The sequence below is a fragment of the Myripristis murdjan genome, chromosome 8 (genome assembly GCF_902150065.1).
Source record: "Myripristis murdjan chromosome 8, fMyrMur1.1, whole genome shotgun sequence".
Taxonomy (NCBI): domain Eukaryota; kingdom Metazoa; phylum Chordata; class Actinopteri; order Holocentriformes; family Holocentridae; genus Myripristis; species Myripristis murdjan.
The window spans coordinates 33,062,743-33,088,710 of NC_043987.1; the positions used below are offsets into that span (position 1 = coordinate 33,062,743).

At 40.3% G+C, this 25,968-nt stretch overlaps 1 protein-coding gene and 2 gene segments (V, D, J or C); all 3 read left to right on the forward strand.

The window, feature by feature from the left end:
- The window catches only part of LOC115363486 (uncharacterized), a 381,300-nt gene that overhangs the window by 271,883 nt on the left and 83,449 nt on the right, over positions 1 to 25,968 (forward strand). Inside the window, exons 9-14 of the mRNA XM_030057738.1 lie at positions 2,645 to 2,941; positions 3,041 to 3,352; positions 3,471 to 3,755; positions 4,946 to 5,242; positions 5,342 to 5,653; positions 5,776 to 6,060. Coding sequence (XP_029913598.1) covers positions 2,645 to 2,941; positions 3,041 to 3,352; positions 3,471 to 3,755; positions 4,946 to 5,242; positions 5,342 to 5,653; positions 5,776 to 6,060 — 1,788 coding nt within the window. The remainder of the gene's footprint in view (positions 1 to 2,644; positions 2,942 to 3,040; positions 3,353 to 3,470; positions 3,756 to 4,945; positions 5,243 to 5,341; positions 5,654 to 5,775; positions 6,061 to 25,968) is intronic.
- On the forward strand, positions 6,879 to 8,386 carry LOC115363538 (Ig heavy chain C region, membrane-bound form-like). The segment is given in 3 exon segments: positions 6,879 to 7,361; positions 7,667 to 7,954; positions 8,070 to 8,386. Coding segments are annotated over 3 exon segments (903 nt in total).
- Positions 24,317 to 24,768, forward strand: LOC115363576 (Ig heavy chain V region 914-like). The segment is given in 2 exon segments: positions 24,317 to 24,365; positions 24,455 to 24,768. Coding segments are annotated over 2 exon segments (363 nt in total).

A 25,968-nucleotide genomic window follows, 5' to 3' on the forward strand; every position in this document is an offset into this window, starting at 1 on the left:
AAAATCACCAACATGCTGTTGGTTATTGCATATCTTCAGACAATCCTGTGCACATCATATAGATGTGTTAAAACAACTGCATGAGAAAATGTTGTAATGCATGATGAACATGATTTGACTAGATAATATGGATGTTATAGGTAAGATATACATCACTGAGACCAACTATTAATCAGACCCACACCCACACGCCACTGCCTTTCTCACATCTCTTTTTCCGAGCCTGGCTATTTTATATTTAGCCATTATTTGCACACTGCTAGTCTTCAGTGCAGTTTCATGACGGCACCAGCCACGGTTGACTGACATTTGTGACACAACTGCACCAAAAGCTCTACAGGGTGGTGATTATCTGCCATCAGTGTTAGATGCATGTACTGTTTTCCCCATCTGCCAATAGAGTTAAAATAATTTCTCAAATTAATCAATAGTGAAACTTCAGAAATATGATCTACAGTACATACCATGCAACAATTATGTTACACCTCGTTGTGTACAGATGCATGTTGCAGTGTTTTCTGCTTCACTTAATAATGATGTGCCTCATTTCACGTTCACTACTTTAGATGATGTCATGATTTTATACTTACTTATACATTATGGCACAAAAATGAGACTTTCTCATCACATACATCATAATGTATTATCACATGTTTTAATTATAAAATTCATGATTTAATTTTAACAAGCTGGTGGTAGGTTATATACAGTAGTATATGTATTACTCAAACTTTATGGCGCATTAAATTGTATTATGGCATTTTCTAATGCAGTTGCGATGAAACTGTAATGCTTATGATGTGCACAATGACTTATACCTCATAACATCCATCAGCTAAATAACTTGTACTCATCAAAATGTTAGAACTAGTTACAAATTGTTGTATTTTGATTGTTTTTGATATGAAAGCTCTGATCTGTATTTCTTTGTTTTTTTTTTTTCTTTTTTCTCCTTTTCAGGTCAAATGAAAAAAAAGGAAAGAAAAAGGAATGCGGTGACTGTCTGTGTAAAAATATCATATTTCCACATATTAATCCTTTGTCTTTTCATTGTACACTGTAAGTCTGCATATTTGCTCTTTTTGCCTTTAAGAACATTTGTGTTATGTCTTTGTTGAAAATAAACCTTTAACTGAAGAGAACCATTGAAGCATTTGTGGCTGCTCCTCCAATATTTTTCTCTCCTGCAGAAAAGGTTTTTATTATGTCCAGGTTATTATGTCAAGGTTCTCATTACACTTACTCTTAAATTGTCTGTAGAGCCAACCAACACCAGAACCTAAAGTTTCTTTGAGCTATTTTTAATCAAAGATTATTTGTTCATGTATTTATTTATTCTTTCATTCTTTCATTCATTACTCTCATTTATATATTTGATTTTGTCATAGCTGCATCAGTTTTGTCCACCAGCTCTCCAGCACCTGGAGCCAACAGACCGTGTTCAACTGAATATGTAAATATAAAGATGTTACAATGTGATGGTAACAACAGACCAGAGAACTAAAACTCTCAGCAAAGTTGTGAGAAGTCACCAAACAAAATCAGAGAGGTGCCTGAGAATGTAAATAGTTATAAGATATTTACATTTTCAGTGCCTTTCCTTTCCTGGCATGAGCAGGCTTCACAGCTGGTGTGTGTGATGCACCATTGCTCAGTGTCATGTTTCACTTCTGTATTTCGGGAGCTTTTTTGAGACCTGGGTGTTACTCGGTGCTTCAGCTTGCTGCCTGCCCTGATCGCTCTTCCCTGTCCTGCTCTAACATCTGTGCAACACATCCTGCTCCATCTCCACCTGACTTTAAGCACCAGCCAGTGTAAAAGTACAACTCTGCCATCTAGCCAAAGTACAGGGATATTACACCTAGGGTTAAGACGGTAGAGCTGCTAAGTTGCCTAAAATCAAAAGGTATGTATAACTTCTCCTGAGATCCTACATTAGGATTTTGAAAATGTACATGAACTGAAAACCAATCTCTGCTGTGTTCCAGCACCACAGGTGATCTCTCCAAACATCACACTCTACTCTGTCTGGGAAGGCCAGTTTGGGAGCTCATCAGTCACACTCATCTGCACCCTGAGTGGCTTCTTTCCAGACCAGCTTACTGTGCAATGGCAACTGGGAAACGAAACTGTCACTGCTTCACCAGTCGAAAAGAAGCTGCAAAGTGTGGATGGAGGGGAGAAAACCTTCAGTCTGACCAGTCAGATTAAACTTGATATGAAGGATTGGGCAAAAGGCTCAGATGTCACCTGCAAGTCCCAACACGCCAAAAATGAATTCAAAAGATCCATCAGTATTTGTTCAGGTAAGTGTGGGAAAATCTGTCTGATGGCACAACAAGAAAATTGCAAGATCATACTCAAGACATGAATTCATACTTTAATTGCTATTCTTGGTTTGGGAGTATTTTGGAAATCAAACGGACCACTGACTAGTCTATGATTTTTGAAAGACTGAAATTCACGATCAGTTATATCAGTGTTTATTACTCCCTAAACAAATGATGCAATGCACTATAGTGATATATAAAGAGAGAGAGAGAGATAGGCTATATTCCTTTTAAACCACTAAAATAAATCACATTCAGATACAGTCTGCTAGTTTTAGACATTAACATGTTTTGTCCAAACTTGTTTCTGACAGTTCATTCGTCCTCACCTCCCTCCATTCATCTGGAGATCCCCAGCTTCAAGACAGTCATGATGGCAGGGTCTGTGGTCACTGCCACATGTTTGATCCATACTGACTTGGATGCCAAAGTGACCTGGCTGCTAAATGATCACGTCCTTTCCAATAAACCAGCGAATCAAGACAGAAACACAACTCATATCATCAGTAATCTGACGGTTCCCTCAACTGACTGGAAAAACCTCAATAAAGTCCAATGTAGAGCTGAACATCGCTGCTTCACACCTGCTGAAAACACCATCATTCTTACAGGTAAGAAAACTATCCAAAATAAAAATCAGCTGATATGTGAGAGCTGAAGACCTGAAAACACTGACAGTCTGAAAGTCACCACCTCTATGTTTTGTGCAGGGCCTGCAGCTGCAGCTCCATCAGTGCTGATCAGGAGATCTCTGTCAGATTTGCTCAAGAGAAACAGTGCTGTGCTGGAGTGTGACGTCACACAACTCTCCTCCAGCGACCTCTACATCACATTTCAGGCCAATGGCACTGACATCTCTGAGAAAGTGTATGTTGAATTTCATAAAGCCCCAGGCCTCCACTCAGTCACAAAAAGCTTCCCTGTCCCTTCAAATTACCAAAAAAAAGACACAACATTCACCTGCAAAGTGAACCAAGGTTTCTCCAAGCAATGGGAGTCAAACTCCACTGGGAATATTTTTGGTGGGTAGACATTGATATTTTTCTTCCCCTCAAGCTTATAATCTGTTGCCATCTGTTCCCTCCTCAACAATCTCTTTGAACTACAAATGAGCTATTTTTGTTGTTTTTTATTTGATAGGTGACCCATCAGTGGAGCTCCTTTTAGCCCCAAGTGAAGAGTCGGGACCACAGAAACTCTTGTGTTCTGGACGGGGCTTCAACCCTCAAATCAAATGGCTTTCTGGGTCTCAGCACAGACCCGCAGCCTCTCAGGACATCAAGATGGGTGCAGATGGACGTGTGGAAGTAACCAGTTATCTCCTTTTCCCTCAAACAGAGTGGAAATCAGGGGAGGACATCATTTGTGAAGTGTCTGACCAGTCTGGAGGCAGTACAGTCAAGAAGAGCATCAGCCTTTGTTCAGGTAAATTGAAAACTAAATGTATAAATGACCAAATACAATTAAAAACTAACAGAACTGACACCATGTAGTACACACAAAATATGGAATAGATCAATTTGACAACACCTGTAAACCTTCCATTGACAATATGAGGACATATTTTACGAGTAATCTTTCCCGCAGAAAGAGCTGGTAGCTGAAATTTGAACCCCTGCATGCTTAAAGTTTTTGTTTTGTTTGTTTGTTTGTTTGTTTGTTTGTTTGTTTGTTTCTTCTTTCTTTGTGGTCAGAACACCAACCAGTGTGAAAACCCTCTTGTAATTGCTCTCTATAATAATCTTATTAATATACCCAAAAATAATGAGCATTTTTGAGGGGCTGCGGGTGCTCAAAAACTCCCCAAACTTTGCACGTGTCAAAAGTGGTTAAAATTTGCATAATTTATGGGTCTTGTGCTTGTGCAAAGCAAAATGGCTCCATAATGCCCCCTAGAAAATTTCTAGGATGCAAGCCTTGCATAACGTTTCACCTCCATGCACAAAATACAGGCACATGTAACATCCCGACACTTGAACAACATCTTACAGGTGGCATCAACAAAATCCAGCAGAAAGTTCATGATTTTGATGAAAATTTGCAAGTTTTTGGAAGTTTTACTTTTCCAGATGTTGTATTTTAACAACGTCCTCCTGTAGATTTGACCTGAGCAACCTCAGATTTGGTGTGTGACATCTAAAGACCTTTGAGACGTTATATTGTGAAGCTTTTGAGTTTTCGTCAAACAACAGGACCGTGGCAGCATGGCGAATTTTGATGTTTTGTCATGAAACAAGAAGTTATAACTGAAACATACATCCTCCAATCTGTCACAGATTTCACATGCTGGATAAGAGTGCAGGCCTGAACACATCTACACACCCATCTTGAGTCATAGTCATAGCGCCACCTACTGACAACAGGAAGTCAGCCTCATGTGACACATCTCATCGGATTTGCATGAAATTTACATGGTGTGGTCTATAGATAATATACAGAAACATAAAATATAATTAGTGGCTGTTCTCTAATACCACATAGTTGGCACAGGTCGTGATATTTAACTGCTTTGTGCAATGTCCAATATGCATGAAAACCCTTTAAACAAATCAGATTCAGATACAGTCTGCTAGTTTTAGATGTTAACATGTTTTGGCCAAACTTGTTTCTTACAGTTCATTCATCCTCGCCTCCCTCCATTCATCTGGAGATCCCCAGCTTCAAGACAGTCATGATGGCAGGGTCTGTGGTCACTGCCACATGTTTGATCCATACTGACTTGGATGCCAAAGTGACCTGGCTGCTAAATGATCACGTCCTTTCCAATCCTCGAGTCAATCAGGACAGAAACACAACTCATATCATCAGTAATCTGACGGTTCCCTCAACTGACTGGAAAAACCTCAATAAAGTCCAATGTAGAGCTGAACATCGCTGCTTCACACTCGCTGAAAATACCATCATTCTCACAGGTAAGAAAACTATCCAAAATAAAAATCAGCTGATATGTGAGAGCTGAAGACCTGAAAACACTGACAGTCTGAAAGTCACCACCTCTATGTTTTGTGCAGGGCCTGCAGCTGCAGCTCCATCAGTGCTGATCAGGAGATCTCTGTCAGATTTGCTCAAGGGAAACAGTGCTGTGCTGGAGTGTGACGTCACACAACTCTCCTCCAGCGACCTCTACATCACATTTCAGGCCAATGGCACTGACATCTCTGAGAAACTGTATGTTGAATTTCATAAAGCCCCAGGCCCCCACTCAGTCACAAAAAGTTACCTTGTCCCTTCAGATTACCAAAAAAAAGACACAACATTCACCTGCAAAGTGAACGAAGGTTTCTCCAAGCAATGGGAGTCAAACTCCACTGGAAATATTTTTGGTGGGTAGAAATTGATATTTTTCTTCCCCTTGAGTTGTTTTTCAATTGTTGGTATCAGTTCCCTCCTCAACAATCTCTTTGAACTACAAATGAGCTATTTTTGTTGTTTTTTTATTTGATAGGTGACCCATCAGTGGAGCTCCTTTTAGCCCCAAGTGAAGAGTCGGGACCGCAGAAACTCTTGTGTTCTGGACGGGGCTTCAACCCTCAAATCAAATGGCTTTCTGGGTCTCAGCACAGACCCGCAGCCTCTCAGGACATCAAGATGGGTGCAGATGGACTTGTGGAAGTAACCAGTCATCTCCTTATCACTAAAACAGAGTGGAAATCAGGGGAGAACATCACTTGTGAAGTGTCTGACCAACCTGGAGGCAGTACAGTCAAGAAGAGCATCAGCCTTTGTTCAGGTAAATTGAAAACTAAATGTACAAATGACCAAATACAATTAAAAACAAATAGGCTAGAACTGGCATCATGTAGTTTTTCTATAGTTTCTATGTTCCTTGTTTATATTGTTTATATTGCTTGTTTGATATTTATTGTCTGTTTTTTGTTTTTTTTTTTTTTTTTACTGATGCTGCATATTTTTGCTATCCACTTTACTGCTGTAATGCTGGAAATTTCCCCACTGTTGAACTAATAAACGAATATCTTATCTTATCTCTCTTACACACAAAATATGGAATAGATCAATCTGACAACATTTTTAACCTTCCATTGAGAAAATGAGGCCATATTTTATGAGTAATCCTTCCCTTAAATAGAGCTGGTAGCTAATATTGGCATCTCGGTACGCTTCAAGTGATTTTTTTTTTTCTCTTGTTTTCCTCTGTTTTCTCTTTTTGTGAACCGTACAGGGAAAATCTTCAGTCATCTTCTTTGTTTTTCAGTGACTCCAGCATCATCTCAGACAGTTGGTGTGTATGTTCAGGGTCCACCTCTCCAGCAGCTGCAGAAAAATGATCATGTGACCATCACCTGTCTTCTAGTTGGTGCAAATCTTGAAGACTTCTCCATTACTTGGAAAGTAGGTGATGCAGAGGTGTTGGACAATGTGGCCAAAGGACCAATACTCCGTCACAGCAATGGGACTGCAACTTTGCAGAGCTCCCTGAATGTATCATCACAGGTCTGGAATTCATATACACAAGTGTCTTGTAAGGCTAAGCACCGATGTTTCGACCAGGGCTACAAGGACCATACAAGCAAAAGCAGAGGTAGCATCACACATGACATTCCTGCAGCTGATTGTTTCACTTTGTGATTTTCTGCCAAGTTTAATATGACATGACAAGACTGCAGCAATGATGATGATTGATGATGACTGAAACAAAAAAGTCAAAATACATACCCTTGTTAACTGTTAACTTCTTCTGTGTTTCCTCAGATCTAAATCAACCAACTGTGAAGTTGATACAGCCAAGTGACGCTGAACTGTCAGAGTCCAACACCACCACACTCGTCTGTCTCGTCTCTGGGTTCTCCCCACCTAACATCATGGTGTACTGGGAGAAGGATGGCCACAAGCTGTCATCATCTCACTACACCAACAGCCCTGCTTGGAAAGATCCAGGGAGCAGCACTTATTCCCTGAGCAGCTCACTGAACACATCCCCAACAGAGCGGGACCAGAAACCCACTTATTCTTGTGTTGTCATACACGAGTCATCTGAAAAGCCACTGAGGAGCACCATAGAGGAAGTGTTTGGTAAGCAGGGAGCCAATATAATGTAGAAACACAGCTCTGTTGTGTCCATCACATCCAAGAGTGTCTAATCTTTTTCACGTTCCAAGATTACTGAATAGTAATTATGGTTGTCTGTCTCGCTCCAAAACATTTCTTGCAAGAATTTTCTTTGCTGTCTTTCTGCATTTTGTTAAATCACAACACAATAATTACTGCAAGTGTTACAGATAACTCTTCAAGCTGTTTTGCCATTACATTAAAGTAAAATTCATGGAGAAAGATATCATCAGTACTGATCCATAACATGTATATGACTATATTCCCAGCTTCGGTGAGCCTCTCCCGACCTTCAGCCACCTTGCTGCAAGGCTCTGGTGAGCTTGTGTGCCTGGTTACTGATTTCAGCCCTGCATTCATCAACATCACCTGGCTTCTCGATGGCACCACTAAGCTGTGGGACTACAACACCAGTGAGGCCCACAGAGGCCCAAAAGGGAAATTCAGCATCCAAAGCCGACTTCGTGTGTCCCCAGTCAACTGGCAACGTGGGGCAGTGTACACCTGCAGGGTGACCCATTCAAACACCACCTTAGCCCTGAATATCACCAAACCAGGTGCCAGTTTGTCTATCATGTCTTTGATACAGATAATGGCATCGTCCCTCTTGGTTTGTGGTGCAGTAATTACTGTGTTGGTAACTAACAGATGTAATATCAATCCCTGTTATAGAGGTCCTGGATGAAGGCATGTTCTTTTACGACATCGTACATGATGTTGTCACTGAGGACTTGAGCCAGGGCAGCTGGTATATGGCTGTCACCTTCCTCCTCCTGTTGTTAATCTCCCTCATCTATAGCATGTTGGTGACCCTCATTAAGGTGAGAAGAATGAGGTGTGAATGTCTAAGGTGGTTTTGCAGAACTTTGTGTCACTGTAATGCTTCCTGTAATTGAGTAGCTGCATGCAGTCAGTAGTGTTTGATGTGGTCTACTGACTTTAGACCACAATCTGTGTTTGGAATCTCAAAACAGCAGTTCACCCACAAACCCCCAAAGGTTGTCATTATCCACTCACCCTCATGGAAATGAAATGCTGCTGAGGTTTCTGTGCCAGTGTTACATGCAGCCAGTTAGCCAGTGCTGCTCCACAGTACTCTTCTTTACAACTGTAGAGGAGAAAGAGTTGGCAGCTACTGCACGAGTGCACAAAGTCCAGGGGCTCTAGTTTCGCAGACCTGGCGAGGCGGGGGCGTAGCGCAGATGCGCTTCGCCAACTGGGTGTGGCCAGGCGGATTTTCCAAGTTTGGCACACCGTGCTCGGTGGCGCGAGTACTCCGCCGTCCCTCCTACCGGCGCAAGGGAGGAGAGAAGGCGTGGAGTGGGTTTGACACAGCCGATTCACATTTAACCAATCAAATGAGCCCCTGTCCTTGCCTTTAAAATGCGCTGCGCGAAGGCGTAATGAAAGTTTACACAGCTGGCATGGAGGTCTATTGCCGCAGGCGGAGCGGAGCCCAGGAGACAGGCGCGGAGCGGAGACCGGCGAGCAGTGCGCACCAAAACCTCACAGGCAGGCTTCTGGAATGTCGGGCACATGAACAATGCAATAAATACCGAAAAAAACACTATTCAATGCTACGATCACAATCAGCACATACATATATCTCCATATCAACTGTCCCGTCACAACTGATGTCAGATCAAAGGAGATTGGCACCGTTTGTGCTGATTGTGAGGTTTTGGTGATGTGCGCCAGGCAGCCAAACTTCCACTGCGCCAGCTCCGCTCCGCCTTGCGCGGAAAGTAGACGTGGTTTCAGGAGGCGAGCTTTTGGCGCACCTCGGCGAAGCCTTTTGGCACGAAACTGTCAATGCGCCAAGTTGAATCTGTCGGCACCTCCCCCCGCTGCGCCACCACTCCCATCTCCGCGCAAGTCCGTCTGCGAAACTTGGAAACTGTCCGCCTCAGCCGTTTCGCCGGTCGAAACTAGCTCTGCGCGGGGTTCGCCTCACTGCGCCACCCCGCGCTGCGCCGGGAAACTAGAGCCCCAGGACTTAATGAGGTAAATACTGGACCGACACTGGACTCATCTGGATTCACAACACATGAATGATGCTCTTTGTTGTAATTTTATCACCATTTCTGTATTTTTGGAAGACTAAAGAAACAGTCTTCACTACCACATTTTTTCTTGCTAACTTGGTGTGTCATATTGACATACACACTTTACCGGTGTTTCAATCTGACATGATGGTGAGGGCATAAAGACATAACTGATTATTGATTGAATTTGTTCATTTACATTTTTTGTCTTATGAAACTTACCCTTTATTAGCTGGTGAGCCATCGTCAATATCAAATCAAAACCCCAAATGAATGCTGGTATTATGTCTTTCATGATGCCCCCATCTGAGTCCTCACATAACTCACCTCTGTGTTTATATATTAATTTAGGTTTTCATTTTTTTTTTAAAGTGTTGTAAGATAACTGACAAATTTTCCCATCTTTTTCTTTTCAGATTAAATGATCATGACCCCTGGAAAGATCCCATCTCATGACCTGAATGTGAAGTGGACGTTTCATTTTCTGTTTTATATGGTTTGTTTGTACTGTCATCATTTCCCTGTAGGATGCTCAGTTCTGTATTTGGTGAGGCATGTTCATGTTGCTAGTCTGTTCTTACAGGTTGGAAAAAATAAAACTTCAGATGTTGAGAGCAAAGTGTGTCATACTTTCTCTTTGAGCATCTTGACACTAGCAATTTTTTTTTTTTTGGTGATTAATATAAAACTAGAAAAACGCAGTTTCTAGAGAAACTGCCTGGGCAAGTTGGAAGCAGCGACATATTTGGGGTCACTGCTATTGAAAACAAAACAGCAGCAATAAACAGCCTTTCCCACCATCTCTATAACCCCCTGGCTTTACGCTGCACATGATGTTCTTTAGTATATGAAGGACGAAAAATGACAAAACAATAAATAAATAAATGAATACACATATAAATATGTACGTATGTATTTATTTATTTCTACATTTATTTATTCATTTGTGTATTTATATATTTTTTACGTTTATGTATTTATATTTTTATGTATTTCTACATTTATTTATTTAATTATTCCTTCATTTATTTCTACATTTATTTATTTATTCCTACATTTATTTCTGTATTTCTGCATTTCCACATTTATTTATTTCTGTATTTCTGTTTATTAAAAAAATAATAAAAATATTTTTAAAAAATGAAAAAATAAATATATAAATACACAAATGAATAAATAAATGTAGAAATAAATAAATAAATACATACATAAATGTATAAATATACAAATAAATAAATAAATGCATGAAATAAATAAATACATGTAGAAATATTTATTAATTTAATTATTTATGCATTTATATATTTATATGTGTATTTATTTATTTATGTATTGTTTTGTCACTTTTCGTCCTTCATATTAATAACCCCAGTGTCAGATTTACACCAAGCGGCTAGTCAACGGGACTTTAAGCCAGGCTCTAAAAATTGATATACTTTTCATTCTAATACTGGGAATATGTCATTTTCATCAGTTTTAAAAAATTTTCAGGTGACAACATAGCTATGTAGATAACCAGAATGTGATAAGATTATCCAAATAACGTCTATTTGGAAATTTGATCCGATGTTTTCGGAGAAGCCAAACAACTCTCAAGCTAGCCACAGTACATGACAGGAACGTTTCCGTTTTTTTTTTCCAAAATAAAAGCTTTCTCTCCTGACAGAAGCGCTGGCATGTGAGAATGCTCCCTCTTGTGGCAGAAATGGGTATCAACTCCCGTGCCAGAAGCAATACACACATTATAAATTTAAACTGTGAAAAATATAATGAAAAAAGTATAAAATGATACGAAAAAGTTGAAAAGAAAAAACAAATGAAAGGGACGCTTAACATTTTCCAGTTTGTAGGGAGTTTCTAGTTGAAATTATTAAAAAAAAAAAAGAAAAAAAGAAAAGAAAAGAAAAAAGAAAAACACGGAATTATGAGGAATCCGTACCATTCATTCCATGGGGGAAAAATTTGTAGAAAAAAGTTGAATAACTCAAAAATTGAAATACAAGCAAATATCACACCATTAAGCTGTATTTTTTTTTTCTTTTTTTTTTCATTTAACAAAGTTTTAACAAAAAATTTAGCTTAAAGTATGAAGGAGCAGATATGGTCTCACAGATTTGCTGTATTACTTATTTTGTCTACAAGAGGGAGACATAGCTGTGCAATCAGCAGCAGTGATTTGTTAGTTCCCATGTGAAAGGCTCGTAATGTGCAGTATTGTGCTCTGCTATGTATGCAGCTGGTCACAGGTCTGGTATCATGACCATCATTAGTGTTACCTGTCACTCTATCAGCACCATCATACACATCATCATCATCATACTCATCATCATCATCATCATCATCATCATCATCATCCACATGGTCATTGTGATGATCAGTATTTTCAGTTTTATTTTAATTTAATTAAAAAAGAAACTGATTAGGAAAACGCATCACTTCCACACAATTTGAGGAAAAAATATGTTATGTGATGTCATGGTGCAAAGATGGAGTTAAAAATAATTAAAGTAAATAAGACATTGGAATTAAAACAGTTCAAACAAAACTTAAATTAATACTAATAGTTAAAAGCAGATTAATTGTACAAGACATAAATGTTTAGTTTCCTTTCTTATTACATTAAATGTTATTGATGCATTTATTGATTTCCAATATCATGACGATTCAATATCATTCAAATTCTGATTTGTCTAGTTGTATGATCTGGTTACTTCTTGGACCAGTATACACACACACACACACACACACACACACACACACACACACATATAAATGGTCTCCATGTTTATATTTCCGTCTTCCTGGTTATGTTCATGTTGGTCGTCTATTCTCAGAGTTTGAAAAAATCAGACTTCATATTTTGAGAACAAAGTTTGTCACACTTTCCCCTCACTGAATACCATGAAACTAGTAATTACACAAACTTACATGTTTTTTTTGTGTGTGTGTGTGTGTGTGTGTGTGTGTGTTTAATATAAAACATTGTTTTCTCTAGAGGAACACATGTTGTGTTACTGCGTTAGAATCAGCTGTAGGTTCACAGCTTTGCTGCACTACTGACTGTGACCACAAGAGGGAGACATAGTAGCTCTGACTAGAGTTCTCATATTCTGCCCGAACCCGACCCGACCCGACCCGACCCGACCCGACATTTTTGGGTCGGGTCGGGCCTAAAATTTACGTGAATTGGGCGGGTCGGGTCGGGCTTCGGGTTCTGTGGGGGATTTTTTTTTTTTTTTTTTTAAATAAAAAAAATAGAATTAAATAGAATTATGTGTTCTGTTATTGATTATGACGTTTCATTTTTATGTGACTGGTGGAGAGAGTGAGAGACTGGATTGGATTTGGAGGCTAAACTTTCAGTGACAGACAGACAAACAGCTGTGCGAGCGCAACGCAAACAAGTGAGAGAGAGTTGCAGCAGTATCCCGCTGTGCTGGCAGACTCGGCAGCAGGGACGGTTTTTGCTATGGGCAGTGCAACTGCCCAGGGCGCAATCTACTTGGGGGCGCACGAGAAAAAAAAAAAAAAAAAAATCTCCAGCTTTCTAGACTACCGTATTGACCCGCACATGCCGCGGCACCATCAGTCGGCATCAGGCGGGCCAGCCGCGGCACCGTCTGGTACCGCGCCCACCGGTCAGGTCTGCCGGATCTGACAGGTGAGCTGCCTCATGCTGGCCGGTGCCGCGGCCGGCCCGCCTGATACCGACTGATGGTGCCCCGGTGCCGCGGCCGACCGGCTCTGTTAAATAATGGCGAATTTGGCGATTTTTTTTTTTTTTCGGGCTTTATCGGGCTGTCGGGCCTAAAGTTCGGCTAATTAGTCGGGTCGGGTCGGGCCTCGGGCTGGCCCAGTCAGGCCGGGGTCGGGTCGGGTCTTAATTTTCAGGCCCGATGAGAACTCTAGCTCTGACCTCTCCATCTTCTGAATAACAGCCACAGCCGATGAGACTGTCCGAGGTTTTAGATTCAGCTTCTGACTCGTCTGTCAGTCTGAATGACAACTAATGGGAACATACAGTCAGTGGCCACTTTATCAGGTCTACCTGTACAATCTAATGCAGTTCAATGCAACAGCTCTGCCATAAAGTCTACCTTTTAAGAAAGTTAATAATGCTCAGTTTTTGTTGACATTGTGGATAATGTGTCAATTTAATTCTGTATTTATTATTGAGTTTGTCCTCTTTGGGCTCTTTGGGCACTAGTCGTCAGACAAGTGCGGACTAGAAAGACCGATGCACCTGAACTGATGAATCCCCTTGGATAAGAGGCGAAACGTCTTCCTAAGACAAATACAAGTCCAGTTAGTCTAGTTGGAAAGGGGGGTCCACGCGCATAGGGTGGGTTTTTTATCGGGACCTGCTTTTTCTAAATCCTTGAAGGGTGTATTTGAAGAATCTGCCAGGTACCAAGCTGAAATAATGTCCCATGGGGTTCATTTTTAACCCTTTCTTACAAAACCCTGGTACAAAATCCGAAAATGGAAAAAATAGAAAATAGCATATCTTTTGAACCATACATGCTACAGGGACAAATGAACACATTTTTCCATACAATTTGGACCCAGGGAATCCATTAAAATGGTTATTATTAAGATTCAAGCACATTTTGACTCCATTTCAGGACAAAAACTACAAAAAACTAGGCGAAAATCATCAGATCACATCTATATTTCTCTGTTTACTAAATATTTTGGGTGGATTTTTCTTGCCAATTATTTTTTCTCAATCCTTGAAGGGTGCACTTTAAGATTCTGCCAGGTACCAGGCTGAAGTAATGTCCCATGGGGTTCATTTTGAACCCTTTCTTACACATATCATAACCAAACCTGAAATAGAAAAAGTAGAGAGCAGCATAACTTTTGAAGTGCTCATCATAAAGAGACAAATGAACACAGTTTTCCATACAAGTTTGACCAAAGGAATGCATTAAAATGGTTATTAGAAAGATTCAAGCACATCTTGACTCCATTTCTGGACAAAAACCACACAAAAACAACAGGCGGACTGCCAGCAGTCCACCAGCTACGCGCAATATTTCGATGGAACCGTGCACTTTATGATACAAGCATGAAATTTGGCACACTGTTAGAGCATGCCCTAAGGATCATTTTTGGCTATAGGGCCATCGCAGATTTGTCCCGTGGTAACTGTGGCTACCATTTTTCCAAACAGCTGCCACCTGCTGTGATTTTACCTGTAACTCAGGTTCTAGACCACCTAGGGTCTTGATCCTGGTGGCTAATCCTACATTTTCAACGATGAGGAATACAGTGGTACTATATTCAAAATGCTAGCAACTACCTAACTACATATTTCTGGCATTCAGTTAATTAAATGATAGTAAATACCATCAAAATATCTATTTTGGTAGAGTGTACCGTGGTGGAAAAAAGTTTGCGGACACCCTTAAAATTTTACACAATCTCAAATATTATCATGAAATATTTGTGGAAAAATCTTTTTTGTGTTTCAAAAGGTGTGGCTGCATTAGACAGATACAAACAAATACAAATTATATTTTTTTGTTTATTGTTTACAAGAAAAACTAACAAAATGAAATTTTTGATCTTAATCTTAATTTTTGATTTTAATCTTTATCTTCAGGCGTGTTTCCTGTGTTAGGTTCCTTGTTTTAGCCATTTTTGTGTCTGAAGAACTTTCAAATATGCTGGCTTTATATAGACATGAAGCTTGGCAACAAAAATTGTGTCTTTTAATAAAAAGAACGACCTTCATCACAGGTACCAAAATGACCCAATACTCAAAATTTCTTATGTATTTTTATGGAACCAATCCATTTTAAGTTTTTAATGGCTTTTTTAGGATTTGTTTAGTATTTTGGCTGTGACTGTACTAAAAGAAATTGCACTAGAAGACTTAAGAGTGATTTGTTAATGCAATATTTCAACAATTGCATGGGGTGTCCGAAAACTTTTTTCCACCACTGTACTGTACATGTTTTCTAAGATGTTGACAGATATGCCATGAAATGCATGTGTGTTTATGGCAATGGCCAAAGTGGAACTATACAGCAGTACAGAGACGGGACACCATTTTGCCTAAAGGCATATTTAATAAAGCCAAAGAGGAAAGAAAGTGTGACAACACAAAGTTGCGTATGATGACACAGTCCACCACAGTAGCAAAGGGCAGTGCACTGAAGTTCTGCCTTGGCACATTTACATCTTCCACAACGCCCCTTTTTGCAACCACAGTGGAGGAGGTCGCAACATGCCAGGCTTGCTTCTGGTTGTGTGATCCAGTGAACTCCCCATCCACCTGTCAGAATCAGAATCAACCTTGTTGTCACATGACACATTTTACAGGTGTAAAAAAGTGGGTTAAATTATTCATTCATTCATTCATTCATTCACCCGCCTGTGTCCTTCCTCTTCCATCCCCACTCACCTGGGGAGGGGAGTTCAGGGACTGCAACCACAGCCTGTCCCCGTGCTGATTACCTGTTTCTCAGAGGCAAAGGATGTAACACAAGTTGCCAGGAGGGAGAACGGCTCAGCTTTGTTCTCATCAATACGTAGATACTCCGGCCAATTTCCAGGAATGCCACTGGATGGCTCAGCCAACCAGCCAAAGCCCATTAGCAATCCCACCAGGAGAAAAAAACTCCCTCTAATTAGCTGGCCTCCAGTCCAAGAAAAATCCAAGTCTCAACAACAAATATCATCCCTGCAGAATGACTGTTCCTTGTTCTCAAGGATCCAACAGCACTGTCACAAATGGGCAAGCTGAGAACTGGTACCAAGTCAGACTTGGTGGGCTGTTTGATGGACCTGGTTCCTTCACATGAAAATGCATCCATTCCCACTGTCCAGGTCATCATTCTTGATGGGGCTGCTATCGTGAACATGCTGTGACCTGGTGCTGCTATTGCTGATATTTTCAGATTATGCACAGCAAGTATTCTTGCCATACATCCAGTCCAGTCTCAGCTGGAGCATGTCTGCAAAGTTGATGTTGTGTGGGGATGAACATCAGCACTCATCATGCTTAAGTTGTCTGTACTCAGCCCCAAGATACATCAGGTCTTGCACCATGTACACATGAGGAGGTTGAAACACGCATCATACTACACCTGGAAGATGCTGTGAAGGAAGGGTATGACAACCTCCGTATATTCACCGTTGACACAGATGTGCTGGTACTGGCAGTGACGGCAGCCCAACGCCTCAACATTGCTCAGCTGTGGGTTGCCTTTGGAGCTGGGAATAGTTCCCGGCATTTAGCAGTTCATGAGATGACGAGGGCATTAGGCTCAGATCGATGTGAAGCCTTGCCAAGATGTTCCTTGCCTTTACTGGTTGTGACACTGTGTCATCATTTGGAGGCAGGGGCAAGAAGACGACATGGGATACATGGAAGAACTTCAGTGATGTGACTCGTGCCCTCTGTGGCTTGGCTACCACACCAGACACCGTAGATGACTGGATGGAGCCTCTTGAGTGATTTGTGGTATTTCTGTATGACCGCACTAGCAGCCAGGAATCATGGAAGCAGCTGTTCACCCAAAAAGGTACAACGATTGATGGACTCCCCCCCAACACAAGTAGCACTACATACAAAGAGGTCAGCCTACCAAGCTGGTCACTGCTGGGGACAAGCCGTGGTTGCAGTCCCTGAACTCCCTCCCCAGGTGACTGAAGATGGAAGAGGAAGGACACAGGCAGGTGAATGAATGAATGAATAATTTAACCCACTTTCTTACACCTGTAAAATGTGTCACGTGACAACAAGGTTGATTCTGATTCTGATCAGGTGAACGGGAAGTTCACTGGACCACACAACCAGAAGCAAGCCTGGCATGTTGCGACCTCCTCCACTGTGGTTGCCAAAAGGGGCGTTGTGGAAGATGCAAATGTGCCAGGGCAGCACTTCAGTGCACTGCCATTTGCTACTGTGGTGGACTGTGTCATCATACACAACTTTGTGTTGTCACACTTTCTTTCCTCTTTGGCTTTATTAAATATGCCTTTAGGCTAAATGGTGTCCTGTCTCTGTACTGCTGTATAGTTCCACTTTGGCCATTGCCATAAACACACATGCATTTCATGGCATATCTGTCAACATCTTAGAAAACATGTACAATATACTCTACCAAAATAGATATTTTGATGGTTTTTACTATCATTTAATTATCTGAATGCCAGAAATATGTAGTTAGGTAGTTGCTAGCATTTTGAATATAGTACCACTGTATTCCTCATCATTGAAAATGTAGGATTAGCCACCAGGATCAAGACCCTAGGTGGTCTAGAACCTGAGTTACAGGTAAAATCACAGCAGGTGGCAGCTGTTTGGAAAAATGGTAGCCACGGTTACCACGGGACAAATCTGCAATGGCCCTATAGCCAAAAATGATCCTTAGGGAATGCTCTAACAGTGTGCCAAATTTCATGCTTGTATCATAAAGTGCACGGTTCCATCGAAATATTGCGCGTAGCTGGTGGACTGCTGGCAGTCCGCCTGTTGTTTTTGTGTGGTTTTTGTCCAGAAATGGAGTCAAGATGTGCTTGAATCTTTCTAATAACCATTTTAATGCATTCCTTTGGTCAAACTTGTATGGAAAACTGTGTTCATTTGTCTCTTTATGATGAGCACTTCAAAAGTTATGCTGCTCTCTACTTTTTCTATTTCAGGTTTGGTTATGATATGTGTAAGAAAGGGTTCAAAATGAACCCCATGGGACATTACTTCAGCCTGGTACCTGGCAGAATCTTAAAGTGCACCCTTCAAGGATTGAGAAAAAATAATTGGCAAGAAAAATCCACCCAAAATATTTAGTAAACAGAGAAATATAGATGTGATCTGACGATTTCCGCCTAGTTTTTTGTAGTTTTTGTCCTGAAATGGAGTCAAAATGTGCTTGAATCTTAATAATAACCATTTTAATGGATTCCCTGGGTCCAAATTGTATGGAAAAATGTGTTCATTTGTCCCTGTAGCATGTATGGTTCAAATGATATGCTATTTTCTATTTTTTCCATTTTCGGATTTTGTACCAGGGTTTTGTAAAAAGTGTTCAAAAAATACCCCATGGGACATTACTTCAGCCTGGTCCCTGGCAAAATCTTAAAGTGCACCCTTCAAGGATGGAGAAAAAATAATTGGTAAGAAAAATCCACCCAAAATATTTAGTAAACAGAGAAATATAGATGTCATCTAACGATTTTCGCCTAGTTTTTTGTAGTTTTTGTCCTGAAATGGAGTCAAAATGTACTTGAATCTTAATAATAACCATTTTAATGGATTCCCTTGGTCCAAATTGTATGGAAAAATGTGTTCATTTGTTCCTGTAGCATGTATGGTTCAAAAGTTATGCTATTTTCTATTTTTTCCATTTTCGGATTTTGTACCAGGGTTTTGTAAGAAAGGGTTAAAAATGAACCCCATGGGACATTATTTCAGCTTGGTACCTGGCAGATTCTTCAAATACACCCTTCAAGGATTTAGAAAAAGCAGGTCCCGATAAAAAACCCACCCTATGCGCGTGGACCCCCCTTTCCAACTAGACTAAGTTGCCTACGATTCAATTTTGCCGAAAGAGAACGATGACCTGGATGAATGAGAATATCCATAGACATATTGAGTTTGTGGTTTTCCAAAATCTTGTTCTGGACTGCATTATATTTTGAGGCGTTTCAAATTTTTGGTCCTCCCCATTTATATACATGAGGGGGACAGAATATTAGAAACACTTCTCAATAAAATGCAATTCAGAACAACAGCATCACTAACTATGAGCTAAAGGCCAAACATAGAAATGAATAAACATCTCTATTACTGTGACAAAAAGAAAACATGAGCATTACAGGCATCATAATAGTAAATTTTATGGCAGAACAGGTGAATTAGATTGTATTGGATTGTGAAGGTGGACCTAAAAAAGTGGCCATTTAAAGCAACAATTATATAGCTAGTGTGTATCATAATGAATATTAGGAGTTAGGAATTAACCTTGAATCAAATATCGGAAGCTTGAGGTACAACAACCCATCCTCCTTTTATGTGATGTGAGTGTTGTGCTGTATGCAAAGCTGACTTCCTTCTAGTCTGCTATAAACACTTGATATCACACTGTCAGCTGAGGCAGACCAAGAGAAGCTCCCACCAGTTGACCTTCAACACCAAGCATGTTCTCTGTAGCTCTGCTGCTGCTGCTGGCTGCTGGATCCTGTGAGTCTCTTTGAGGGACAAACACACACTCTATCATCACACTGCACCACTTCTTTATTATTATTCCACTGTCAGATACACTGATATGTTGAATATTTTCTCCTCCACAGGTGTGAAATGTGAAACGTTGACACAGCCAGCGTCTCTGACTGTCCGGCCAGGTCAAACTCTGACCATCACCTGTCAGGTCTCTTATTCTCTTAGCAGCTATGGGACATCTTGGATCAGACAGCCTGCAGGGAAAGGACTGGAGTGGATTGGATGGAAAAGAACTGATGCTGAATTCTACAAAGATTCACTGAGAAACAAGTTTAGTATTTCGTTAGCCTCTTCCAGCAAGACAGTGACTCTAACTGGACAGAATGTCCAGCCTGAAGACACTGCTGTGTATTATTGTGCCAGAGAGCCACAGTGACACAAACCATTGGTAGAGCTGTACAAAAACCCCTCAGTCCCTGAACACTTGGAACATGAAGCCACCAGAGGAGGCAGCCTCACACCACAGATTAATTTAACACCATGTGGTTCCCTGGTGGCTTCAAAAATGAATTCATGTACCATTCAGGAGAAGTCCTTTTCACAGTGGGCCAGGTTTGAGTCCAGCCAGGGTGTTTTACTATTATCAACTATATATATGTGGAACAATTATTTGCTGCTTTCCTTAAAAACATAAGCCACTCAGTGTTTGGATAGTCTATCAACAATCAGTTGATCTAACCACACTGTAAAGCATCACCTGCAGAGAAACCAGCAGTGGATCCGAGGGATGTGTACCAGACATCATGGACATTATAATGACAAAGTGACAAGAATGTTTAGTGTGACCACAGACACATACAGTCCAACACAGACACTTAGAGGACAGAGTGTGTGGACTGAAGATGCAGCTGTGTGTTTGTGTGAGCAAGAGACTCTGTCCCCTGGAGACACAGAGCTACTAACAAGTGGCTCACATGGAGAAAGAAGATCAGACAAACATGCAGCCAAACATCATATTCATGTGTTTATTAACAGACACAGTTTAACAGTTATATATTCGTGATTGATACTGTCAATCTGTTTTAGTTAATGCAGGATCATGTATTTGAACACAGTAGTGGTTTGACTTCACCTAACAACTGAACCAAAAATCATGAATTATTTTCATCGCATATGTTAATTCACTTTTAGTCAGTCACTCGCCTACAAAGCATCACTAAACCAAATTAATTCTGAAATTTCAGTTTTGTCCAGGTAACAACTATTCAACTATTAAATTTGATAAGAATTCACACGTATGGTAATTGTATGTCATTGTGAGAAAATGTATTTATATGTTGTTTATTCAAATACAATTAAACTATTTCAGTTATTCTCTTCAAGAGCACACAGACACACACACATTCACACACACACACACACACACACACACACACACAGTCATAGAAAAACAAAACATATGAACAGCCAACAATAATTATAAGAATAATAGTGCTGAACTATCATGTGCTTTAAAAGTCCTTGAATTTTCCAAGTTCAAGAAGTCAGAAGAATTACACCAGAAGAGCTGAACACAATAAACACAAAGATTTTTTTTTTTTTTTAAAGAAAGAACGTCATAAAGACTTATACACAGAAAAGACAATGATTGAACAGTAAGCAATAAATTGAAAAAAAAAAAATAAAAAAAGATTTTTAAATTTGCTCCAGTGAAATAAGATTTTCTTTATTGGTTCTGCAACAGAGCTACACATGGTTAGTTTCAGCTTCAAATCAAAATTAATTTGTCCCTCACTGATTCAAGATGCAAGAGTCACTATGAGATAAAATTACTGACCTCAGATCACATCAAATGTCACATCAATCAAATTTTATTCAATTTGTCCATTTCTACAGTGAAGACTGATATGATAATTGACAATTTATTTAAAAAAAAAAAAAGAAAGCAAATGGCAATTCATTCTTTAAATGCTTGTTACTCAACAACCCATCCTCCTTTTATATCATGTGAGTGTTGTGCTGTATGCAAAGCTGACTTCCTTCTAGTCTGCTATAAACACTTGATATCACACTGTCAGCTGAGGCAGACCAAGAGAAGCTCCCACCAGTTGACCTTCAACACCAAGCATGTTCTCTGTAGCTCTGCTGCTGCTGCTGGCTGCTGGATCCTGTGAGTCTCTCTGAGGGACAAACACACTCTATCATCACACTGCACCACTTCTTTATTATTATTCCACTGTCAAATACACTGATGTGTTCAATATTTTCTCCTCCACAGGTGTGAAATGTTACACGTTGACACAGCCAGCATCTCTGTCTGTCCGGCCAGGTCAAACTCTGACCATCACCTGTCAGGTCTCTTATTCTGTTGGCAGCTATTTCACAGCTTGGATCAGACAGCCTGCAGGGAAAACACTGGAGTGGATTGGACAGAAATATACGGGAGATCAAGCATACAAAGATTCACTGAGAAACAAGTTCAGTATTTCCTTAGCCTCTTCCAGCAACACAGTGACTCTAACTGGACAAAATGTGCAGCCTGAAGACACTGCTGTGTATTATTGTGCCAGACAGCCACAGTGACACAAACCATTGGTAGAGCTGCACAAAAACCCCTGAGTCCCTGAACACTTGGAACATGAAGCCACCAGAGGAGGCAGCCTCAGATCACCAACACATTCAAGGCCACTTCCCTGAGTTAAAAAAAAATCTAAATAATAATAATAATAAATAATCTTTTAATGACTGAAAATAATATATATAGTAGAGTTTTATAAAGCACTGATTTGATTCATAACTGATTAAATTTAGTTAAATTGTTTTCTAGATGTTTATGGCAACACCAAGAGTGACTCTATATCAAAAAACAAAAAGGTTTTGCTCTCAACATTTTTACAGTGATTCCTAAATGTATTGTCAGTCTTTTATGTATCTTTCATGTCAACACCTTTTATTTATTTTTTTTTTTACTTCTTATTGAATAAAACTCTGCACTTTTCTGGCCTTCTGAGATTCCCAGCGAGGAGGCCTCAGACACCACCTATCTCCCATTTGCTATGATGTCCTTTCATCCCTTCCCAGGAGATTGAAACACCAATCACACTTGACCACATGCGACAATGGTCGACCACACTTAACACCAGGTGACTCCAGCGACTCTTGATGTGTTAGGGCTGTGTTTTGCTGTTTTGTGTTTCCCTGTTCCCCTTCCCTCTTGTGGGTGTGTCTGTTTCCCTTGTCTGTGTGTTAGGTGGAGTGCAGTGGGAGGTCCTATCTACACCTGCAGTATCCACACCTGTCCCTGATCTGTAATCAAGCCACCCACTACAGATATAAGCCAGCTCACTCCACCACTCTTTGCCAGATCGTCCATTAAACTTGGTGTTTCCTAGGACTTCTCGCTCTTTAACCTGCCTGCTGACCCTAAGCTCGATTCCTGCTCTGCCTTCCCTGTTTGCCTGCCTTCCTGGACCCTCCTGCCTCCTCTGTGCTCCGAGCTCCTGGACCCTCCTGCCTCCTCTGTGCTCCAAGCTCCTGACCCCCCCTGCTTGCCAGCCAACCCTCCAGCCGTTCACCCTGGTTGTCTGTCGGCGCCTGGCTCCCTCCTCCATATTGGGCTCATCACCGTCTACTGAACTCTCAGTGTAACTGTAATAACTTGACTTTGCAAATTAAAACTGTTTTCCAGTCTGCATTTTGGGTCTGGCCTTTTGTGTTCTTAACATGATGATGATTGTTAACATCAAAATGTCTTCTGAAATCCTACTATCAAGTCCAGTCAACTTTGTTCTGAACCTTACTTGCGATATTCCCACGAGTTCACCTGAAACACCAGCATTTTTGTCTTTATTGCCACTGCCAGTTTTGAGATAGGGTTAATATATATTTAATAAAGTACTAACAACAAAAGATGTCCTTTCAGATTGAAGTCCACTGTCTATATAATAAAACAACACTTTGATCATTGCATCCATTTAGAGTCTTTGATGCAAAAGGTGATGTTTTGAGGTCAACCGCTCTTCATCACACCACAGTGACAATGAGAGACACCGTCTTAAACCTGCCACCAGTCACATGATGTAACACCTGAGTCTGGTTACCAATATAACAGGGCAAATGTCAAGAGCAGTCAAATACAATACATCTCAGTACAGTCACAACACTGCAGTTTGATACAAAAAGTGACCTGTAGAAATAAAACTAGCATACACAGCAAATAGCATAAATACAGGAAACAACACAAATACAAAAAATACATATCTGACCACAGTCAGTCTACATTCTGTGGTAAATGGCAGGGGGCAAATTAGCCTCAGTTGTGTTACGTGAAAAGTCAATATAATACAATACTTAACACCTCCATGTGGAAAATATACCCAATATGTATAACGTGAACAGGGGGAAACGGTCAATCTTAGTGTCCACATGGCTGACAGTAAATTTGTTGTCAACACAGTAAACACATCTGTGAAAGTTTCCTTGTGATTTTGTAGAACTTCATGTGAATCAGTTTGAACCCTTCAGTTTCTCCAGTGAAGATTTATTCTCCATTTGTACCAAATAACTATTTCGAGACAAAAACAATGCAGTGCTGTCGTCCCTCCCTGTGAGGAGGAGTAAATGCAAAACTTTGATGTTTCCCATCTCTACTTATGTGACTGCAGAGAGGATGACAGACAACAGTGGCCACACACTTGAACATGATGGGCTATAGGACAGGACTGCTGCTTTTAACTCTCTGCTGGGCAGGTCAACATTTTCACTCACCTGGATTTGACAGCGTCTTCATTCAAATCCGTACTTCATGCATGTGATGCTTTTCTGTTTTGTGTTGCCAGGTGTTGATGGTCAGACTCTGACCCAATCTGAACCAGTGGTTAAAAAGCCTACAGAGTCCCACACATTGACCTGCACAGCCTCTGGATTCTCATTCAGCAGCTATGACATGAACTGGGTCAGACAGGCTCCTGGAAAAGGACTGGAGTGGATTGCCTATATCAGCAATGGTGGTGGCAGCACCTTCTACTCCCAGTCTGTCCAAGGCCAGTTCACCATCTCCAGAGACAACAGCAGACAGCAGCTGTATCTGCAGATGAACAGTCTGAAGACTGAAGACTCTGCTGTTTATTATTGTGCTCGAGAGCCACAGTGACTGGAGTTGGTGGAGCAGCTGGACAAAATCCTCCAGTCCTCATCCTCACTGCTCTGTCAGATCAACAACACTCCTACATCTGAGCAGCACTGAAAGCTTTAACTGTATATTTACAAAAAGAAAAATAATTCATAGCAAGTGATTACAACAAATTATTTGAACACATCATAAACATAATTTGATATTTCCTAAATATTTGATGAACAAATTTAAATGATCAAATCACGATAATGCTTTTTCAAAAAACTACCAAACCCAGAACAACACTGTAGTCACTGAAAGCATCACTCAAAATATAAGTAAAGGACATTTCTGTAAAAATTTCAACCACAACCATCTCTATGTATGATGGAGTGAAAAGTGAGTGACATTATTTTGTAGAAGAAATTATGCTGCAGTTCTTCTTTGAAACATTAGAGGGCAGCAAATGTTAGTCTCTTCCTTCAGCTCCAGGTTTCTCATGAGTCTTAAATGACTTTGGAGCCTTGGAGCATAAACACTGGCTAGAGTTTAATCCTCTGACTACAACATGATCATAACTTGACCACAGTGATATGTGCTGACAATTTCTGATATTTGTTAAGCCTGATTGCTCCGAAACATCATGAATGGCAAAATGTGACTGATGGTTTTGACTGATGGATATTCTGTATCATTCAATGAAGATTTCATTGTTTTGCATATCAAAGTGTCTTTTCTGACATGTTGTCACACAGATTTCAGTTCCTGAGCAGCTGCTTCCTCTACAGGCTGCAGGTTACTGTGTGTGTCCCTGGCTTCCAGCAACACACAGACACTGAAACCATTAAAACTCTGTCATGCTAAACCAGCTGACTGAGAGTAACTACTATCATATGCACAACAAGGTATATGGGCAAAGCATGTTACAATATAGATAGAAAAGCATATTCAACTACTTTAGAACATGTTTAACAGAGAATGTAAATGTCCTGAACACAAAGATCTGAATGTACTGACACAATAAATAACAATGCAAATTTAATAAATATACTAACATAAATAAATATTTAAGTAGGTATAAATATAATTTCTCTAAAAAAAGGAACAAATTACAAATCAAGTACAACCTTAAAACATTTCTGTTACTGAATTTCAATTTCAATGGACTATTATCAGGTTGTTGAACTTTATCAGACCATCTTATTTTGTATTGTACTGTGTTCATTCATTTGAATTGAA